This window comes from Dasypus novemcinctus, chromosome 11 (genome assembly GCF_030445035.2).
Source record: "Dasypus novemcinctus isolate mDasNov1 chromosome 11, mDasNov1.1.hap2, whole genome shotgun sequence".
Classification (NCBI taxonomy): Eukaryota; Metazoa; Chordata; class Mammalia; order Cingulata; family Dasypodidae; genus Dasypus; species Dasypus novemcinctus.
Window position 1 is genome coordinate 106,273,877 of NC_080683.1, and position 21,951 is coordinate 106,295,827.

Consider the following 21,951-nt stretch of genomic DNA (forward strand, 5'->3'; position numbering starts at 1 on the left):
GAATACCATCTTTCTCTGCCCACCTAGTGAACCTCTGCTCATCCATGAAGGCAAGCTCAGATGTCATTTCTTTTCTATTGACACCCCTGGCCTCTCTCTCTCTCTCCTGCAGACAAAATGAATTGCTCTCTCCTTTGTGTTTCCATAGCTTCTAGCATACTATTACATTATACAGTGGTTACAAGTTTTTGAGCCTGTTCTTATCAGGCTATTGGCTGCTTAGAGGTGATGATCAGATCTTATACATCTCTGTCTCTGTAAGGCCAGTATGGGGCTCAGTACCTGGTAGAGACTCAGTAATTATCAAATAGGACATAGGCAGCAGAAAGTAACCCTCCTGCAGTAAGTGAGTGGGTTCCTCATTATGATACCCAGATGGCCCAGGTATTTAAGAGCTCATGGCATCTGGAGTGAGGGGAGGTAACAGACTATCACTTAGGACTGTGAAGGAGAAATTATTTAGATATAATCACTGCCCTTAAGAAGCTCAAATGTGTAGAGACAGCTGTACTCAAGTATGATGATGGCTGTCAAGGATATGCCCAGGGGGCTCTCTGAACTAAAGGAGGGAGGGCCCAACTCTGCCATAAGACAGGGAAGGCTTCATTGGCAAAAAAAGGAAAAGAAAAAAAAAAGGAGGCTTAAATTGTAGTGTGGTATTCGAACTGGGGGAAATGAGTGTGGGATTTAAACTTGAAGAAATCAGTAGGCAAACATACAGAAGCTGCTATAAACAAAGCAACCCATGAGAGTAGAGGGGTTCTATTGAGGAGTAAGAGAAATGAGCTTTCTGGTGAGGTGGGGCCCTTGCTACTACTCAGATATGCTACGGGGCTGAAATTTGGATTCTCAACTAATATTTATTGAGTGTCTATGAAAGATCAGGTACTATTCTAGACTCTGGGAATACAGAAGGGAACAAAACAAAAATTCCTACCCTTAAGGAACTTATATTCTAGAAATAGAAAATAAATTTACTGTGTTGTGTAACATCACCACTACCTAATTCTAGAACATTTCCATCACCCCCAAAAGCAACACTGGAACTCTTAACAGTTCTAATTTGCCTCTCTCCCTATTCTCTGGCTACTAAGAACCTACTTTTTGTCTCTACAGATTTGCCTATATAGGACATTTCATATAAATGGAATCATAAGAGATGTATGTAGCCTTTGAAATCTGGCTTCTTTCCCTTGGTGTAATGTTTTTAAGGGTCATCCATATTGTAACATGTAACAGTACTTCACTCCTTTTTATAACTGAATACTATTCCACTGTATTGGATATACCACATTTTGCTCATCTTTTCATGAGCTGGCAGGTTGGATTGTTTTAATTTTTTTTTTGGCTATTATGAATAATGCTGCTACCAACACTCATGTACCAAGTTTTTTGTTTTTTTGTTTTAATAATGTTCCCTTCCCACCCCCAAGAAGGCTCCCTCATCTGATCATTGTTTGCGCTCATTGTCTACTCATTGTTTGTCTTCTTTAGGAGGCACTGGGAACCGAACCCAGGACCTCCCATGTGGGAGGCAGGCCCTCAACTGCTTAAGTCATCTCTGCTACCCCATGTATCAAGTTTTTGTGTAGGCATATGTTTTCAGTTCTCTTGGGTGTATACCTAGAAGTGGAATTGCTGGGTCATATGGTAACTGCAACTTTTTGAGGAACTGCCAAACTGTTTTCCACAGTGGTTGTCCCATTTTACAATCCCACCAGCAATACATGAGGGTCCAATTTCTCCATGTCCTCACCAATGTGCAACTTTTTATTTACTGTTTTTGTTTCTTTGTTTTTATTTATAGTCACCCTAGTGGTACCTTGTTGTTTTGATTTGCATTTCCCTAAAGACTAATGATGATGAGTTAAAAATTAAAAATCCTTGGCCCATTTTTAAATTGGGTTGTTATTTAAAAAAAAAAAGAAAGAAATACAATTTACAATAGTAAATTAAAAAATCAAATATTTAGGAATAAATTTAACTAAAGATGTAAAAAACTTATACACCAAGAACTACACAAGACTGTACAAGGAAATCAAAGAAGACCTTAATAAATGGAAGAATATCCCCTGTTCATGGGTAGGAAGACTAAATATTATTAAGATGTCTATCCTATCAAAACTGATCTACACATTCAATGCAATCCCAATAAAAATCAACGCAGCATTGTTTAAGGAACTAGAAAAACTAAATATGAAATTTATTTGGAAAGGAAAGAGGTCCTGAATAGCCAAAGACACATTGAAAAAGAAAAATAAAATTGGAGGAATTATACTACCTGACTTCAAAACACACTACAAAGCTACAGTAGTGAAAACAGCATGGTACTGGCATAAGGAGAGACACACAGACCAATGGAATCGAATTGAAAGTTCTGATATAGAACCTCATATATATAGCCATATAATATTCGATAAAGCCACCAAACCCTCTCAAGTGGGAGAGAATGGCCTATTCAACAAATGGTACCTGGAGAACTGGATATCCATATGTAGAAGAATAAAAGAGGATTACCATCTCACACCTTATACAAAGATCAATCAAGATGGATCAAAGACCTAAATACAAAAGCCAAGACCATAAAGACTTTGGAAAGCAGTGTAGGGAAACATCCACAAGGCCTTGTAATAGGAAATGGCTTCATGAATATCACACCAAAAGCACGAGCATCAAAAGAACAAATAGATAAATGGGACTTCCTCAAAATTAAAGCCTTCTGCACCTCAAAGGAGTTTGTCAAGAAAGTAAAAAGGGAGCCTACACAATGGGAGAAAATATTTGGCAAACATATATCCGATAAGAGATTTATAACTTGCATATATAAAGAACTCCTATATCTTGAAAATAAAAAGATAAACAACCCATTTAAAAAATGGGAAAAAGATTTAAACAGACACTTCTCCAAAGAAGAAATACAGATGGCTAAAAAGCACATGAAAAAATGCTCCAAATCTTTAGTTATCAGGGAAATGCAAATCAAAACTACAATGAAATACCATCTTACTCCCATAAGATTGGCAGCTATGAAAAAAACAGAAGAATACAAATGCTGGAGAGGATGTGAAGAAATGGTAACACTCATCCACTGCTGGTGGGAATGCAGAAGGATCCAACCATTCTGTTGGACAGTTTGGCAGTTTCTCAAAAAACTAACCATAGATTTGCCATATGACCCAGCAATTCCACTGCTGGGTATATACCCAGCAGAACTGAAAACAAGGACACAAACTGATATATGCACACCAGTGTTCATAGCAGCATTGTTCACTATCGCCAAAAGTTGGAATCAACCCAAATGCCCGTCAACAGATGAGTGGATCAATAAAATGTGGTATATACATACAATGGAATTCTACTCAGCTTTAAGAACAAATACACTACAAACACACATGATAACATGGATGAATCTTGAGAACCTTATGTTGAGTGAAGCAACCCAGGCACTGAAGGACAAATACTACATAACCTCAATGATATGAAATAAGTAAACCAAGCTGCCTCAGAGAGCTAGAGACTGGAAGATAGGCTTGGAAATCGGGGGGTAGAGGAAGGATATAAGCTGACATCTACATGGGTGAAATCTATGATAAGCTAGAGGTAATTATGTGTACAAGGAAGGGATAAAATGGGGGCATAGGGTTACCTTTGGGTGGGGCTTTGTGGGCTTGAGGGGGTCTAGGGATGGGTGGATGGGTAATATTGCCCAAGAAATAGGGGGAGGGTGGGGCAACATATGAACATAGGAGATTGTCAGGTGTTGGTTGAGAGTATGATGCTGAGAATACCTTTTCAAAATATAATTAGGAAAGTTACCTGTTTAACATACTTAAAGGGGATAATCTGATGTAGGACAGACTCCTAGGGAATATGTGAATGCTCATTTTGCCAGAGTGGGTTATAGCATTAGGTAGAGACCCATATAATGAGAGTGAAGGTATACCCACATCCTGGGGAGGACTAATGCCATCAAATAGAGGGAACTGTATCTCTCAAGTGAAATAGTGGCTCCCAGGGCATTAGGGCAGTTGAGCAAGTCAAGCCCTCAACACTGCTGCAAGTATCTCTGAATACTTGAAGAAATGAAGATTGACTGTCACTGTGGGCCCCAAGGGGAGGGGGAAATAGATATTGAATAGATGGAACCAACGTAACTGTGAGGGCAATAGAAGTGTTTCACAAGAGTACTCGAGGATGGATATAAAATGTGTAATATTACACCAAAAATATATAGGGGCTGACAGACTAATAATGTAAATCATAATGTAAAATATAGGATAACTAAAAATTTAGAAAATTATATAGCCTAAAGTATAAACCACAATGTAAACACAAATGTTACCTTGTTTGAAAGCTATTGTCTCAATATCTGTACATCAGTTTCATTAAATATGGTATGAATATGTTAAAAGATTATTGCTGTGGAAGGGAAAAGATTTTATATTGGATATGTGGGAGTACTGTATATTGTATATATGAATTACTGTGATCTATAGCTCTTGTGAAGAGAAGCTTAATAATTAGGAAAAAAGAAAAGGAAAAGATAGCATGTACAATTTTTCCAAATCAATATGTATTCTATATCTAACCTTTAAACTCATAGTTATATTCCATTTTACTATTAAGGGAACCTGCCATTATATTGGGCTTCACTTTTCAGGAAGTTTTGGATCACAGAGTGGTTCTACAATGGCAGTGGAGGAATACTGGTATGGGATGTTATTGACAGGGGACATACGGTTGACAGGGAGTTAGTTATACAGGGCATGTGTCCAGGGTGCATGGAAATGTTTGGATATACTCATAAAGGAAACAATTAAAAGCAACAGCTGGGGGGTGCTGGGTTCCTGGCCGGGGGGGGCTCTGTCGTGGTCCCTAGGGGAGCAGCAGCAGTCCCCTGGGTGCAATGGCAAGGACCAGGAAGGAATGAGGGTCCAACAGTGAACCCCTGATACTAATGACTATGCTTGTGAGACTATACACCTGAAATAAGAACAAGACCTAGAGCAGCACTGTGCCTAGGAGTTTCCCCCTGACAGCCTCCGTGTTACTCAAATGTGGCCAGTCTTGAAGCCAAACTCAGCATGTAAATGCACTGCCTTCCCCCCAGAGTGGGACATGACACCTGGGGATGAGACTCCCTGGTGCCGAGGGGTCACTACCAAGTACCAGCTGATGATGTAACTAGGAAATGACCTTGAATAAAAGGTTCAACGCGGACCAGCAGAATATTCCTGTCTACATATAATAACAGGAGTTATAAATGCTTTTTGACCTAAATTAAGGGGGAAATGGAAAGGACAAATGAGTTTATATGGCTATGAGTCTCTAAAAAAGAGTCTGGAGGTTGTCAGAAGGATTGCCCTTATGCACACCTGAGCAGAGTCTCAGAGACAGATAAAGTAGATACAACCCCAGGTATTGGTTCTTCTGAGGGCTATAGAGACCCACAGGTTTTATGGTCATGGCAGATGGAGTTCACTGCCATGTCAGTTGGCCCTTCTTTGGAGTTGGTGTTTCTGCGTGATGGAGCTGGACTCAGACGTGATCTCTTTTCACAAGCCTTCCCTGTTAATTTACTGGAATTGTAGTTGGTGCTAGGGTTTAAGATATATCTAGGGGATCTGAATCTCTGGACTGACAATATGATAGCCAGGCCCTGAGCCTCAACAGACTTCAGCTCCTACACTCTGGTTTATTGGACTTACCCCACTCAGCTAACATGGAGTTGAAGAATGTCAACCACCACACCATGGAGCCAAGAGTGCCTACAACTGAAAGCAGGATTGCATCCAGTATCCAAGATGTGGAATCTAAGCCCCATCTTGACATAGATGTGGAATGGACACAACCAATCCAAGGTCCACAGGAAGGAAGAATACAGTAAGGATTAGAGTGGACTTACTGATATTCTATTCATGAACTATTGTGGTTAGTAATCGAGAAAACGTGGCATTGGTGTGGAAAAAGTGGCCATGGTGGCTGCTGGGTGCGGGGAATGGGAGGAAAAGATGAGATGGGAGGCATTTTTGGGACTTGGCGTTGTCCTGTGTGGTGCTGCAGGGACAATTACCAGACATTGTAGATCCTCCCATGGCCCACTGGATGGAACATGGGAGAGTATGGGCTATGATGTGGACCATTGACCATGAGGTGCAGCGATGCCCAGAGATGTACTCACCAAATGCAATGGATGTGTCATGGTGATGGGGGAGAGTGTTGCTGTGGGGGGAGTGGCAGGGTGGGGGCGGTGGGGGTGAATGGGGACCTCATATTTTTTTAATGTAATATTTTTAAAAAATGAATTTAAAATTCATTTTAAATTCTTAAAAAATAAAGGATTTACCATTAAAAAGATAATCAATAATTTGAAAATGACTCTAAAATGATCAAAGACTGAGATCATCACACAGACCTGGTCCTCTGCTGATACTGCATTTTATCCAAGTTAATATTCTGTCAATGGTCTTAAGAAAAATACCATTTTGATATAAGAAAAGACACTATCTACTTTAAGTTGTGTGACATGCCCACAGCTCATTCCTGGTTACAGTAGTCCTATTTAAGTTGTCTTTTGTTATAGGTCTGCACTGTGACATCTTTTAATTTTATCACCCAATGCTTCGACTACTCTTTCTTTCAAGTGTTGCAAACCAAATATTAAATAATATGTGGAAATAAGAAAGGAGTTAATTCACTTAAAGGGGACATAGTCATAATCATATTAATGATATAATGACCATTCTGGGTTTAAAAAAGAACTGATTTTGGCGGTGGACTTGGCCCATTGGTTAGGGAATCCATTTACCACATGGGAGGTCTGCGGTTCAAACCCCGGGCCTCCTTGACCCATGTGGAGCTGGCCCATGCGCAGTGCTGATGCGTGCAAGGAGTGCCGTGCCATGCAGGGGTGTCCCCTGCATAGGGCAGCCCCACGTGCAAGGAGTGCACCCCATAAGGAGAGCTGCCCAGCATGAAAGAAAGTGCAGCCTGCCCAGGAATGGTGCCACACATAGAGAGCTGACACAACAAGATGACGCTACAAAAAGAAAAAAGAAAAAAACACAGATTCCTGTGCTGCTAACAACAACAGAAGCAGACAAAGAAGAAGATGCAGCAAATAGACACAGAGAACAGACAAGCAGGGTGGGGGAGAAGGGGAGAGAAATAAATAAATTAATTAATTAATTTTAAAAAGACTACATAGTGATGGTACAATGGAATATTTTTTAAAAATAACTGATTTTGTTTCTTCATCTAATAAATAGCTCTGCTTTGCTTCCATGTTATTGCCTCTGTGTCCCAAGTTTTGTTCCTGAGACTAAATAAAATACTTTCAGAGAAAATAATTTTTAAAATAACATAAATGAAGTCTCCTGTCCTAATAAGTAGATCTAAAACTATTAGCAAATAGCTTTTGGATCTGTTTAAGAAACTATTTCTTGAGAAAAGTGCTAAGTTCATCAGTTTCTAAAAAATATAATGAAAAACGTAAGATAGATATTGATGAGAAAAGAAAAAGAATGGAGGGTAAGTCAAAACTTCAAATTGGCGATCTCATGAAAATGTCTTGGTCTAAAGATGAGACACTCTTAGCTTCTAAGAGCTGAAAAATATTTCCTCTGAAACACCAATATATTCCTTCATAAACGAACAGGAGAGATAGGATTAAAATTATGCATCAAAAATCAATATGTTGCCAGTACTAAAGAAAGACTGTTGACTGAGCTCTATAGAAAAATGTGATTTATATAGTCTACTCTGTGCCGGTCTTATTACACAAGTTCAGGTGATGCAGATATTTTTATCCTCATTCTATAGATGATGAAGCAAGAGCATGAAGAAATTAAACAATCTTCTTCCAGTGATATTCTTTGAGTTAAAGTTCAGTGTTGGGTCTGATTGCAAAGCCTGCACAATTCCCATACAGCTCACCAACTCCCAGAAACTTTCCCCAGTGATTAATGTTTCTCTTCAGCCACAAATTGAGAGAGTGGAGTGGAAAGAAAAGTTGGGTTGCTTTGCTTAGATAACTGGTTTTCCCTTTCAATATAGTATATGATTTTGCTTTATAATTAACATTCTGCTGATGAGATCTCCCATTGGTGAAGGCTGACGAGTAAGATTTTCCATGAAGAGCAAGCACTGCAGGAAATAAATTAATCTCTGGGGAAGAAGAAGGGCAAAGCTGTCAGTGCTGACACAACTGCCTAATAAGAAATGATATTTCAGAATTGTTCAAAGAATGAAGTGACTGTGGATTCTCCTTCCAGCAAATTCTTAAGCATTTAAACCTTTTGAGAAGAAGGAAACAGGTTGCTATAAAAAAAAAAAAAAGAGCAATCTTATAAGATTTTACATTAACCTGTCATTATTTTCAAACTAAGATAGTAGTCTCTGGAAATGTAAGGGGAAATCTACTAATGTCAATGTTTTGTTTATCTTATGTGAAATTTGCACTGATGCCAAATGAAAGGTGAGAGATTTACCAGATTTTTTGATTGCCAAGTTGACATTATTCAGTATTCCAAATAACAGATTTTCTGGTCTTTGGAATAATAGCAATTGCTGTGCTTGTAATTATATGCTTTTAGAGTCACATTGTATTATTGAGATTTCCCTCTATTAATATGGAGAAAAATATGTTTTATGATATCTAAAACACTTACCTCTTGATAACATATTATTCAATAAATAGTAATTTATTCAAGGTCCTTAATATAGAGCTCCTACCTTGTTTCAAAGTAGTCCAGATAGCGGAGGACTTATGCTTTATTTCCCATCATGCAAATAAAAGCTGAAGCTTAGGTTAAACATTAATGTTAAACTAAAGCTCAATGTAAAGCCATCTTTCTTTTCTTGCATATCTGTCCTTCATTCTGTAGCTTCCCCCTTGGCTTCAGTGAAGAGCTTTTCCATGGAGCTTATTTCTGCTCATCTATTTAATTTCTCATACAAAGTAGCTTCCTTGATGTGGTGAATCACCTCTATGTGAGTCTGATGTAGAGATGAGCCAGGTTGAACCCAACAGCTGCATGGCTCCATGATATCAGAACAGGCCATAGAATCACATGCTTTCAGAATAGATAGGGCATAAAGATTACCTGATGCACCTCCTATCTTGGTGAAGAAAGTGAAGTTCAGAGAAATTAAATGAATGTGAAAGACTACACATCTAGGTACTTAGACCTGTGTTTTAGTCTCTAATCCAGTGTTTTTATCACTACTTGACAAGTCTAATGTAAGGAGGACAAATGGACCAGAGTGTCTTGTAGGCACAGATGTCCTCTAAAGACAGGGATAATTAGAAGACCATTAGTTTTAGCTAATTGAAACTTCAAAGGGAAAGAAGTTACATTAGAGAAAGTGTATCAGGAGAACATAAAATTTGCTCAGTAAAGAACATTTATGTAGGGCAAAAACAAATAGGCATACTTTAAAAGGTTGTCCTCTCTGGCAAAGATTGAAGCTTCCAGAGGTGCCTACAAAGAGTAGGAGAGAAAACAGCCACATCTTTAGCCCATCAGAGCACCAGAGGCAATCAGAGCAATTAAGGGGTGATCTAGTAATCACCAGTGTCCCTTCACAACTAAATAATAATCCTTTCATACTGTGTGGTTGCCCTGAGATGACAAAAGCCACCTTGCCCACAATCACATCCCCTTCTCAGGGTCAGTTGCATCCAGTGATTGATTGATGCAGAGCCCTGGCCTCTAGCCCTGATTCAGGATTATTCTGGAGAGCACTGCCAGCTCCAGAGCTCCCTGTGGAATGGCTAAGGTCTTTGCTGTGACTTTAACACAATTAACTTCTCCCTGCGCCTGACCTGCTTCTGTTACTCTACTTCAGGTGTTGCTCCTCAGAGCACTTCCCAGTAAACTTTCCACATGCATACCAACTCAGGGAGCCTTACAGGCAACAAATAGCTTAATGAAGATATTTGCCCTCAATGCATGTCTCTTCAAACAAAAATTAGTCTTAAACTGTGCTCTTCTTGAGCTGCTGAGGTAAGATGGGGATGGATCCTTAGGAAGGGTCAAGGAGCCATGTCTATACAGCTGGAGTGTTTCTTGGACTCTGAGGAATTAGTGATTTATCAGCCAAGAGAGTTTCTAATCCCTCCCATGTTGACAGCATTCACAGCAGCCATGAAACTCCCAAGAGGATATAGTTCTCAAAGGGAAAAAAATGCAGAGACTCAACGACTGAGAGAACCCCAACATCGGATGACCACAGCCAACCCTTTGCAGAGTGTGTTGTAAGGAAAGGAACCTCAGCAAGCAACTTACAAAGAAGCAAACATTACAATCGCCATGATTCCACTGGAGTTTATTATGCTCTATACTAACTCTTACCTATTTTATCTTATGTAATCCTTAAAATAACCCTTTGAGGTGAGATTATCATTGGCACAGTTTTACAGATTAGGAGATAGAGCTGTTAAATGAACATGGCACATAGCTAGTGAGAGGGAGAGCCAAGATTTAGCCACTTAATCATTCTACTTCCATATAACTGCTCTTTTAGTCAGTAATGGACAAAATGACATGTGGACTTTATAATTATGTTTCTCAAGCAAGATGTGGGTATCTCTGAGCAGCCAGAGTGAAAAAATAACCCATAGAAGAAAGACCATTCAGGAGATCTGTTGAAACATTCTCATCTGTTTCTTTGTGAAGAGAAACTGAAGCCTGACAAGCACTGAACCCAAGTTGCAATTGATTGTAGTCCTGGATGGAATAGAGAAAACACCTTCAGCCCTTCATAGCAAAACTTTTCATTGTTTTCAGTGAATTCCAGGACAATGCCTCAACTAACTGAAAGACTAAGATCTAAGTGTCCTGACGGAACAAAACAAGAGGAGCAACAACCCTGTCTTAGTAAGGTTTATTTTTGCCAGTGTTATGCTACAAAGACTGACACTGCCATTCTTGCCAAAAGAAAATTTAGGAAAAGACTGACATATGTCTAAATTGAAAAGAGGGGAAAGTTCAGAAAGGGTATCATTTGCCCATTCTGAATTCCGGAGTGTCTGCTAAATATTCACAGATGACCTATCTATTCCAAGTATGGTAAATGTTAAGTATGGACCCGGTGTGTCTGTTTTTGTTGTTGTTTTAATAAAGAAACATGGACTACATTATACGAGTGAAGGTTGAAAAATATATTTCTGCTTTACTTTTTATTTTATGTGTGGTTTGTCACATAATTATAATTCAAAGTAAGAAAGGTTTGGCAATTTACTATATTTAAGAAGGGTAAAGCAATTAAAATTATTGCCAAGATATGTATACAAGGTAATTTCTAAATAAATGCATGTTGAAATGAATTTAGCCTAAGGAAAGAGATATCATTTTAGAATGAAGTTATGAAGTCTCACTTGCTTTAAACCACTGTCTTAATTCCACGTCCTCTTTTTGCTGAAACCCATTGTTTACAGGCAATATGTTCAAACCAGGAGCTGCCCCTGCCTGTGCCATCCTCTCCACTATTCATTCAGGACACAAAGCTGGTGCTGTGACTACTCCATCCCCGGCCCAGGGAGAAGCACACCAGGGATTAATAAGGTAGCATGTTTCCTAGGATTGAAACAAAACTTTGATCTCAGGAATTGTGTCATTTGGTACTTTTTGGGATCCATAATCTTAAGGAAAAATTAGTTTGAGACTCAACACACTGCAGCAATTTTCACTGCAGTATGGTTGTTTCTTTTATAGTCATACTTGATTAGAAGTATTTGAAATTTGGAGGAATTGCAATATGCATAGTTTTCAAAGACCTTTACAGAATTTCATTTTTATCACTCAGAGAGAGTCAATGAAAAGGTAAGAAGAAAAGCTCTACGGGATATTTTTATAGGAGTGTCAGAAGCCAGTGAGCTAACTACGTGAAAGAACTCAGATTGTAAAGACAGGTTTGGAGCAGAAACCCTTCAGAGACTTTATATCTAGTATTTTGACTTTTACATGCCCTTGGAGGAAAAAGAGTGCTAACTAGAAATCCAAGTAAGGAGGGGAAAGGAACAACCGTATGCTTAAGAATAATTACAGTTTCAATTTTCCTCCTAACTAAATGTGAAATTTCAAAGATAAAATGCAATAGAAATGGAGCTGGTTGGGTGTTTCTAAAATATTGCCATGATAGAAAATTCTTATTTCCCTTGCTCACTCATTCCAAATTTCCATAATATGGAAGTTACTCTGGGTAACTTAATTGATCACTATCAACCCCTCCTCAAGTCTATTTGCTCTTATTTTGCCCTTGGTAGAAGTGGAGAACATCAGATCAGCATCCCTAAAAGCTAAACTATCAAAATTTCAGTTTGCATTATGACTTGACACTTGTCTTTACATTAAAAACATCTGAATTATTTTAGCTTTTCTCAAGCCATTAATCCTTCCTGTTTATCTTTCTAGCAAAAATATTGAAATGCTGTTATCATGACAATACAAGCAATTTTAAAATAAGACCCTTTCCTTGACCATGAAAGCCATAAATGAAGAGAAAAATCTAGTTCTTGAAAACAGTGAGTGGTTCTTTTTATTGTTATAAGTGTTTAATTCCATGCTGCATTTAAGATTTCATTTCATTGATATTTGCAGGGCAGGTTAGTCACTTCAGCTGAGCCATATATTCTGAACAAAATGTTATAACAATCTGAACTTTGTGCATTTATCATGTAGGCGGTTAAAACCAATATCATGTGTCGTAATGTACCTATAGTCACATTGGTGTCTGCAGCTGCAGTTGCCTCATTCTTGCTCCTCTCTCTCTCCAGATCAGCCAAATCATTTTGACAACCAACTGGTACTTTTGAATCCAGGCCAGCTCGATTTGAGAGCATTTTCTTGGATATGTCTACATGGAGACTCTGAAATGACACAGGCCAGAGTGATTGATTTCACAAGTAAATTATCGGTCCAAAATAAGTCCCAGAGATATGACAAGGATAAACATTTATCATTTGGCAAGTTACTTCTATATGTCTGAAACAGAACATTCTACATGTCAAAGTGAGTTACAAATTATATTATCATCAATATATTTTGGTAATCTTTGTGTGGAAAGTTTGAGGCAATCTAAGTGACTAGAATAAGAAGTTATCCCAGGCACAAGAAATCATCTTCAGAGACCATGTGAATTGCTTTTTTCTTGTGAAGCCTATAAAATATTTTTATTTAGAACACTTTTAACTCAGATTTTGTTCTTATAGTTAATGCAGCATTTTGTTATGTATTACATAATTACACAATATACATAATAAAGAGTGGGTTTTCATGATATGTTATTGGTACTCTTTATATAAAACAAATCATAATGTCTGCTATAAAACAGTCCAAATTTTATCAGCATTATGGAAATTTGACAAACCACTTCTAGTCAATTTTTTAAAAAGTTATCATAACAATAAATCATTAAGGCACAAATCAATGGATCCTCAAATTCATTCACATCTAAGAGATGTCATAGTGCATATTGACATATTGCCTGCTTCAAATGAATCATCAGATAGAAGCAAAAATTAAAGGCCTTAACAGGAAATTAAATTTCAGCATGTTGCTCCATATTCAGAGTTTCTTGGTTTGAATGTAATTACAAAATATTTGAAGATTCACAGAGCCAGAATAAGCTAATCAATTTTTTCCAATCATGCTACCATTTTGGTTCACTAAAGGATAGGACAAGAACAACTTTCCCTTTAAATTCCTCTTATGGACTGTGTGTACCATTAAATTCATTAAAATCTAGATTTCATAGAAGCAATGCTTTTAAACTTGCAAAGGGCCAATAAGGAAAAAGTGTGCAGCAAGATTACCTTTATCCAACTAAGAAAATGAACAGTGCTAAACCTCCTGACCCCTAGTCCAGGGTTCTTCACATCACTTTATGATTAATTTGCTATTTCTTCATTTCTGACTGCATGAATGGCCCCAATTCTTCATTGCTCTGCTTTCAGGTCCTTTCTTGTAAGTTCCCAGTGCCCTTCTACTCTAACTTTTGGCTTCTCCAAGTAGGGCCTTTGGACAATGGATATTGGCATGTGTGACACAAAAGCTTGAAATATGTTTACAAAGTTGTTTTTACTCAGTCTTGCACTTCCACCATGCCATGAAAACATGCCTAGGCACATCTGAGCTGAGGCAACTAACCATCAGCTAAGCCTCATATAGTTTGGCAAACCCAGGATGATCAGGTGAACCCGATATATGTCAACTGAACCTCATGGTCTCAAGAGCTAAGTAAATGTATTTTGGGTTGTATGCTTTTGCCTTTTCCTGGTGGTTATCCATCATTGTATGGTGATAGATAACTGCTATGCAGAGCAACCATTTATCTATGGTATCCCAGAAACTGGGTATGGTGTTACAATACAAATATAAATATGACACAGTCTCAGACTTAAAATTGCTCCAACACAATTAATTTTTAAACAGAGAGTTAAAATAGAGGGTAGATAATTTCTGAAGTTCTTTTCTAAAGACAAAAGATGAGATCCTGATGATACTCCCAGACACAACTCTAAACGTTCAGAGTTCAGATGTTGGTATTAGTTAGAGCTAGACCATTATGCCGTTCAAATTTGACTCCAACATCCCATAAAAATGTAAGCCTATCACTCAGTATGAAGTTTTAAGTTTATTGTCAACTCTATATTACCACATAGCTTTTGGAAAGAGGCAGATTCAACTAGCATCAGAAGACTTCTTTAATTTTGAATTGGATATCTTTGGAAACATTATTATTTCAAGTTATTAGATGAATATTAAATCATTGTTTCTCAGTATTGAGCAATAAACTAGATTCAAGAATGAATGAAATATACTTTTATGTTATGTTTTTGTAGAAAAAGCAAAGAAAGTATTATACCAATGCTAAAGGTAAAAAATATATATATGGGATTTAGTTTTATGAGAAGTGAATAGGATCAAGTTTCTTTATTTTCTTCATTGACAAGCAATTATGCTTATTTATTCATCTTTCTGAGCATCGGAGAAACAACTGAGTTTGTTTTTAGGATTAAATATGATAAATGTTATTGGACAGGATTTTTTAAAGTAATACTTCCATAATTTGCTTACACTGCCTTTTGTCTTTTTTTTTTAAGCTGAAATAAAGTTATTTAAAAATAGAAGAAATGCAGCTTCTTGTTTTTCATATATAATCCAATAGATAATTTAACAGAGGGGAAATTTTAAGGAGTTAATGCAAAGTATATATATTATAATATGAACCTGTCTTCAAAGAAGAGATGCTGAATTTAAATAAAATCATTATACCTGAAACTTTTGTCATGAAAATCAAGAAAAGAAAATGACCAGTTGGTCAGAATGGTCAAGTTTATCAGTTTGAATGTAATTATAAAACATTTGAAGATTCACAGAGTCAAAATCAGCCAATCAATTTTGTCCATTCACACTACCATTTTGGCTCATTAAAGGCTAGGACAATGAACAACTTTCCCCTAAAGTTCCTCTTACAGACTGTGTGCACCATTCAATTCATTAAAAGTGCTCCTAACCTCTCCTTTGCTTTACTTATTATAGCCAGGTTTCTGTTCCCAGGTCCAAAACTAGAAGGAAAGGAGATGCCTCTTAAGATGCTGACACAGCCACCCTCTCTCTTCCTTGTTTTACTTATATACTCCCTCCTTCCACTTCCCTGGGTACCCACATCATCCCCAGGTATTTATTTCCTGCCACAATAATAAAATCCCCACAAAACTTTATCCTTAAAAAAAAAAAAACAATAAAACACATACCACAAATAAAAAAACTCCTCCCTGTGCTTATTGCAAACACTATAGTTACAGAGTGGCTCATACATTTCTCTGACTCAAGTTAGATTGGTCAACTATGTACAGAAATTATAAATCAAAGAATAGTTATGTTAAGGAAAGTGAAAACTTGAGAACGGAATATGGATATCCAGTGGCCCCATAATCTATGGGCACGAGAATTTGGCCTAACACCTAAAGAAATGAAACACTGTGTCAGGCACAGCTTTAATGATTTCAAACCTTCGAGCTGAGGATCAAGTCCAGAAGAAAATGAGATCATTAAAATGTATGCAAAGAATAGAGAGGAGCATAAGATAAATTGAAGCTGGTATACATGCGACCACTCTACAGTTACACTCCTAAGATAAATCCTGTTTATTCCTGTTCATAATTTCCATTTAAATTGTTATTAGAAGTGGGTCATTGGAATTCTGTCTCTTAATGTAAAATAACTTTCATATTATTTTTTCATGTTATTCTTGGCTTGTAGTTTGCATGTGGCTCTTAGTGATCCTGCTGAAAGGAATGATCCAGTTACAAGGTACAGAGTATTTATCTTATGAAAATTACAACAACAACAAAAAGTTAACCTAGATGTCCATGAAAAAAATTGAAAAATTTCTTCAAATCCATCTTTCTTCTCATACCTAAGGCCCTGATGCTGGGCAAAAGCCATTCTTTTCCAAACAATTTATTGAGATTCCTGTCCATGATCATATTCACTTATGCCCTTTCTCTCCAAGGGGAAACAGGCTTGCTTTCACTTACATAGCCATATAGGACTGTTAGGGCCCAGAGAATAAATATCACTCGCATTTAACATATAATAACATAAGTATCCCAGATCATATACTTTTCACTTTGTAAAAAGCAATGCCTCTCTTAACTGACCAAAATAAGTGGCCTCTTCTGCTTATTTTCTTCTTTCCACTGCCTGTACTTTTCCACTTCAGAAAAATAAATTCAAGTGATGCTTGGGAAGAACTTCTCATTAACTAACTTTCTTTCCTCTTCAGAATTCAATTCAACTTAACAAAAAGAATATCAGCAATGTAGAGGCTATAGAATAAAAATAAGAAGATCAAAATCTGGCAATCCCTCTACAAGGAATATATTCAGAACTGAAAGCAAGGATGTGAACGGACATTTGCGCAGTGGTGTTCATAGTGGCATTATTCACAATCGCCCATGGAAACAACCCAAGTGTCCATCAACCAATGAATGGATAAATGAATTGCAGTATATACATACTATGGAATATACTTCAGCTGTAAGAAGAAATGAAGTCGAGATGTATATGACAACACGGATGAATCTTGAGGACATTATATTGAGTGAAATAACCTAACCACAAAAGGACAAATATTGTGTAGTATCACTAATATGAACTAAATAGACTAGTAAACTCAAGGAGTTAAACTGCATGGCAGAGTTTTGGCATATAGTCATGCACAACCTTTTTATTTCTTTGTGGTGAGAGTATATTCTTATTTCTTAACTTCTGTACAATAAGGTCAAATTCTTAAGTGTATTTGTGCAACTCAAAGATAGATTAAGAAAAGAAAATCCAATATAAAATATATGGGTTTGCCATGCACATTCAAATTACTTGCTTGCTGTATAGTTGCGTCACCATAAATAATTTAGGAGATAAGTAGTTTTAAGAAAAACGAGTGTACTTCTCATTGTTCATTTTAAAGATCCAATTAAATGGAGGTAAACGGTGAATTTTTCTAAGGAAAATATTTAAACAAGCAAGACGAATGTGAAAAACAGTCTGAAGTTCATCGTGCATACAGTCGTCTTTCTCTTTCAGACAATATTTTAAGGTTTCATGCTATTATCTACCTATAGCCCTAAATTGCCCTTTCTGCCCAGAATGTTTTCTTTAGCAATCTAACTGAAGGAGAATGTTTTTGAGCTTGTTCTACTCAGTCCTAAGGAGATGCTGCTTTACAACACCTTTCCTGTCCCTTCAGCCTTAGGGGATTTGAAGGGGGTTGGCCCAGGCCTGGGGTTGGCAGGCCTATTTTCAGCAGCCCAGCAGAAGCTCATTCCCACCTCTCCCACTTCTCCCAGAGCTTCCGGCTGTAGCCCTCCCAGGTGAGACCCTGTGCCCAGCATCACTTTCCCTCCCCCTTGGTAGCAGCTCTGCCCCGCTCACCTGTGCATGCCTTCTTCGTCGCGTCAAGTGGGATCATGCCGGCTCAGCTCTGAGCAGACAGCTGAGGTTGGCCCTCACCTGCAGGCGAGGTGCTTGAAGCTTACACTCCTGTGGTACGGTTGTGGTCAACTTTCCCCCTGCCTGCTCCAAGAACCCCAGCAAGCTTAAATGTTTAAAAGATGGGAGTTTTCTACCTGCCCTGCCTTTTTCCTTGGGTTGGAGAAGGGCCAGTAGACCTAAGGAAAGGAAAGATGCTTCTATCTACTTACCTAGTTGCCCTGATAGAAAAAAAGACAGTCGCCACTGTAGCTGAAGTTCTCTTCAGCCACCTACCTACTGGACTGCCTCGGTACAGATCCAAGGATATCCATGCCAGCGGGAGCTACAGTTAGAGATTTTGTCATGCGTCGTGTATCACAGATCTTATCATGTTCTCTGGAAAGAAATCCTTCATTTACTACTGTGGCTGTTTTTAAACCTTCACTTTCAGATACATTTCAAGAACACAGCATGTATTAAAGTATGTGATTAACAGCATCCACGGATTTCGATTGCATCTTCCTCTCTTCCCTGATGAATACCAGGGACTAAGAAATTTGACATTTCAAAGTCCTACCATCCTAATTTGATGTTGAATTGACCACCCTCTTGGGAAAATCAAATTGTAGCCCACAGATTCAGGAAGAACTTGATAGAATCACATACTTTGATCAAAATGAACCTCTAAGAATATTTGTCAGTATACTCAGGGTGGAGGATCTCTTCACACCCTTCCAACAAGCTCAGTGCAATCTGCTTCTTTCTATTCTCATCTTCCATGAACTAAGCCAAGATGAAATGGGCACTTGAGGCAGTACTTAGCCAACATTTTTATTTTAAAATGAGGTCTGAATAGACAGCTAATCTGTACCAATTGTTATTCCTAAGGAGATGAAAGTAAAGCCCAGCTGCCCTCAAGATATTGGCCCCATCACTCCTGATTTCAGACAAGCATGCGAAAGAGTTTGCTATTTTAGAGACACTGCAGCAAGTGCATCCTCCTCAGAGAACAGAGATTGACTTACACAAAAATATTGATATAATGAACATTGGAGTACTTCTGTGTATATAAATAAATCATCTTCCTTCTTTACTTTGCCTTCCTGTAAATTTAAAAATGACCAATTCACATGGTTATCGTCACATTTTTTTGAGCAGTCCTAACTGTTAGACTCTGCCGGGTAATCTTTGGCCAAAGGGCAGAGAAATTAAGCATATTATAAATTATGGAAATAGAAATTATGGTGGAATAAACTGGATGACATGTTTTCGGTAAGATAGTTTTCGTGAAAATAGTTTTTAATTAGTAGATGTATGAATAGCATTTGAAAAACATTGAGCAGAGCAAGTCTTGTTGGAAATGGCAAACGGGAACTGCAGTATACCATATAATAGCTCTGTATCTAGAAAAATTATTCTAAATTCATATCTTAAAAAATTGCATTTGAAATCATTTTAACCTTCTGGGTATTAAAACACAGGCTTTCATATGAGCCTTGGAAAGGCTAATTTAAAATATTGCTGTATTATTATCTGAGCTGGAAACTATTTTGATGAGGATGACTCATCTCACATTTCTTCTAGCATTTGTATTATATGGCATTAAATGGCATTCTTGCCACCAAAGTGTCACTAAAAAGCCCATGCTATTGTGAACAAATGCCCCAACATAGGATAATGTTCCTGAAGTTTCTTTTCCACCTTCTCACCTCAACTTGGGCCTGGCAACAATTCTTTGAAACTCTTTCCCATATTTTTCTTTTCTGACTTCTTCCAAATCATAGACCTTTTTTCCCATCCCTCTTTTTTTCCCCTTAGGAAGCACTGGAGGGCCTCATACATGGAAAGCAGGTGCTCAACCACCTGAGCTACATCTGCGCCCCTCCCCATCCCTTCTTAAGGTATCTGGCATCACCATCCAACACCCCCTCTGATTTTCTGTAGAATCCCATCACGGCCCTTCTGTCAACTCTGGGATTCCTCCACTTGGCTCACAAAACCCTCTTTGGCTTGGGTTCTCCTTTTTACCACCCCCTAACGAGGTTACATCAGAACTTTCGCACCTCTGATGAACTTTGTTACTCTAGCCTCTCAAAAGTTCTTTCAGAACTTGGACCTATTGTCCGTCACAATTGCTCCATCTTCAAGATCTTGGATCCTGACCCTGTCCTCTAAGTTCACCCCTGCTGTAACTGAGACCGCCCTTCCTTCCCAGTCTTCAACTCGCTTCCTCCTCACCTCACGTGTGTCACCACACAGGCTGGACCTTAGAACCAGCATACTACACAGTTTTCTTACCATGATTATAGGATCCTCACTTTCAGATCTACTCATTTCGCCAATCCCCCAAAACCACGTTCTCTTCTCTCATCCCCAAATCTAGAATGTAGCTGGTAAAAAGTCTTACTTTTCCTATTTGACCCTGATACAAATTCATATAACCTGATGACCTCTGGGTCCCCAGGGTAGTTCAGTTATTTGAGACTCTCTGATCCACTTCCTTGTGAGGGGTCCACAGAAAGAATTTCACACCTTTTCCACATTTAGCAAGCTCTCAAACTGGCATTCCTCAATCTTAGGAAGTTAATTATTGTAACTGAGGAAGTGTAATCCATGGAAGAGTGTGACCATCTGTAATCGAATCCCACAGCTTTCCTCCTCATTTCTTAGAAGTGTGGTTTATCTCTTAACTTTTCTTTCTGAGTGACACAGTGTCCTGCTCTCTTTCTAAAATAAGTGCCTCCTTCTTTGAGCATGAGCCTCTTGCTCCCAGTTCCTCCTTGATTTGCTTAATACTTTTACTGTTCACTTCTGAATTCTGTGACTCTCCCTCTCTGTTGCCTCAGTTGTTTTCTGCCAAACTTTAATGAGTAAACACTTCTTGTTACTTATTATCTGGATTTTGCTAACTGAAATCTGATTTCTATTCCTACCACTTGACTACAAATATTTTCATGAACAATATTCTAATCATCCATCATTTCTGCCGGTAAACTCTTTTAACTATTGCAATTTTTACAAAACTTTGCCTTTCTAGTGTCTAGTGACACTGTACTCTCCTCATTATTCTAGCTCTTGGATCTTCATTCACTCTTCTATTTTACAATCTTTTCTCTGTCCTCCTAACCTCTGAATCAGTAGTCTCTAAACCATTCTGATTTCATGTCCCTAAATAAAAAACTTAAATCATAAACATAAATGTGGTGCCTGTATGTAAAATTATATACATGCTCTCTACTCACATATAGTTATGTACATTTACTCAACTAATACATCATGTGCATTATAGGATAAACTCTTAAGTAGAAATGTTGAAAGGATAAATTAAAGTTGAGGTAAAAATATTTTAATCAAAACCATTTCATTTATTAATAATCCAATGAGAAAAAATGAATAGTTTTCATTTTTTAAAAATCATGTTTTAACTCTGTGTGATATAGCAATAAGATTGTTTACTTCATAATTAAGTTTATTTATCTACCGGGTTTTAATGATTGTCACCACTGAAAATTATTTTCACAAAGATACATATACAATTCCAAATGGGAAAACTTCATTGTTAACTGGTCTCTCTAAGTCATGATGCTTATGTTTCAACTCTAACAATTGTACAAAAATTTTGTTGAAATTCAGCTAGTAAATTTCTATCTTCCCTGATACCAATCAGTTGCTTTTTAAAACCAACCAAATCTTTTAAATTAATATTGAATTACTCAATCAATAATTTAAATATTGCATTTAACATTCACTGAAATTCTTTAGAGGTTTTATAAATGGTTTGAAATTCTGTTTCCAAGTGTTGCTTTTTTTGTTTGTTTGTTTGTGTTTTGGCTTTTCGGATTGAACCCAGAACCTCACACATGGGAAGCAGGAACTCAGACACTGAGCTACACCCTCTCCCTGTTTCCAAGTTTTTAAAGCTTGCAAGATGAGTGGCATTATAGTTTGTACACTGTTACCCGCAATGAAA

At 37.7% G+C, this 21,951-nt stretch overlaps 1 protein-coding gene across 1 annotated transcript in view; it reads right to left on the bottom strand.

Moving 5' to 3' along the window:
• The window catches only part of THEMIS (thymocyte selection associated), a 210,680-nt gene that overhangs the window by 17,874 nt on the left and 170,855 nt on the right, over positions 1 to 21,951 (bottom strand). Inside the window, exon 5 of the mRNA XM_004469492.4 lies at positions 12,718 to 12,871. Coding sequence (XP_004469549.2) covers positions 12,718 to 12,871 — 154 coding nt within the window. The remainder of the gene's footprint in view (positions 1 to 12,717; positions 12,872 to 21,951) is intronic.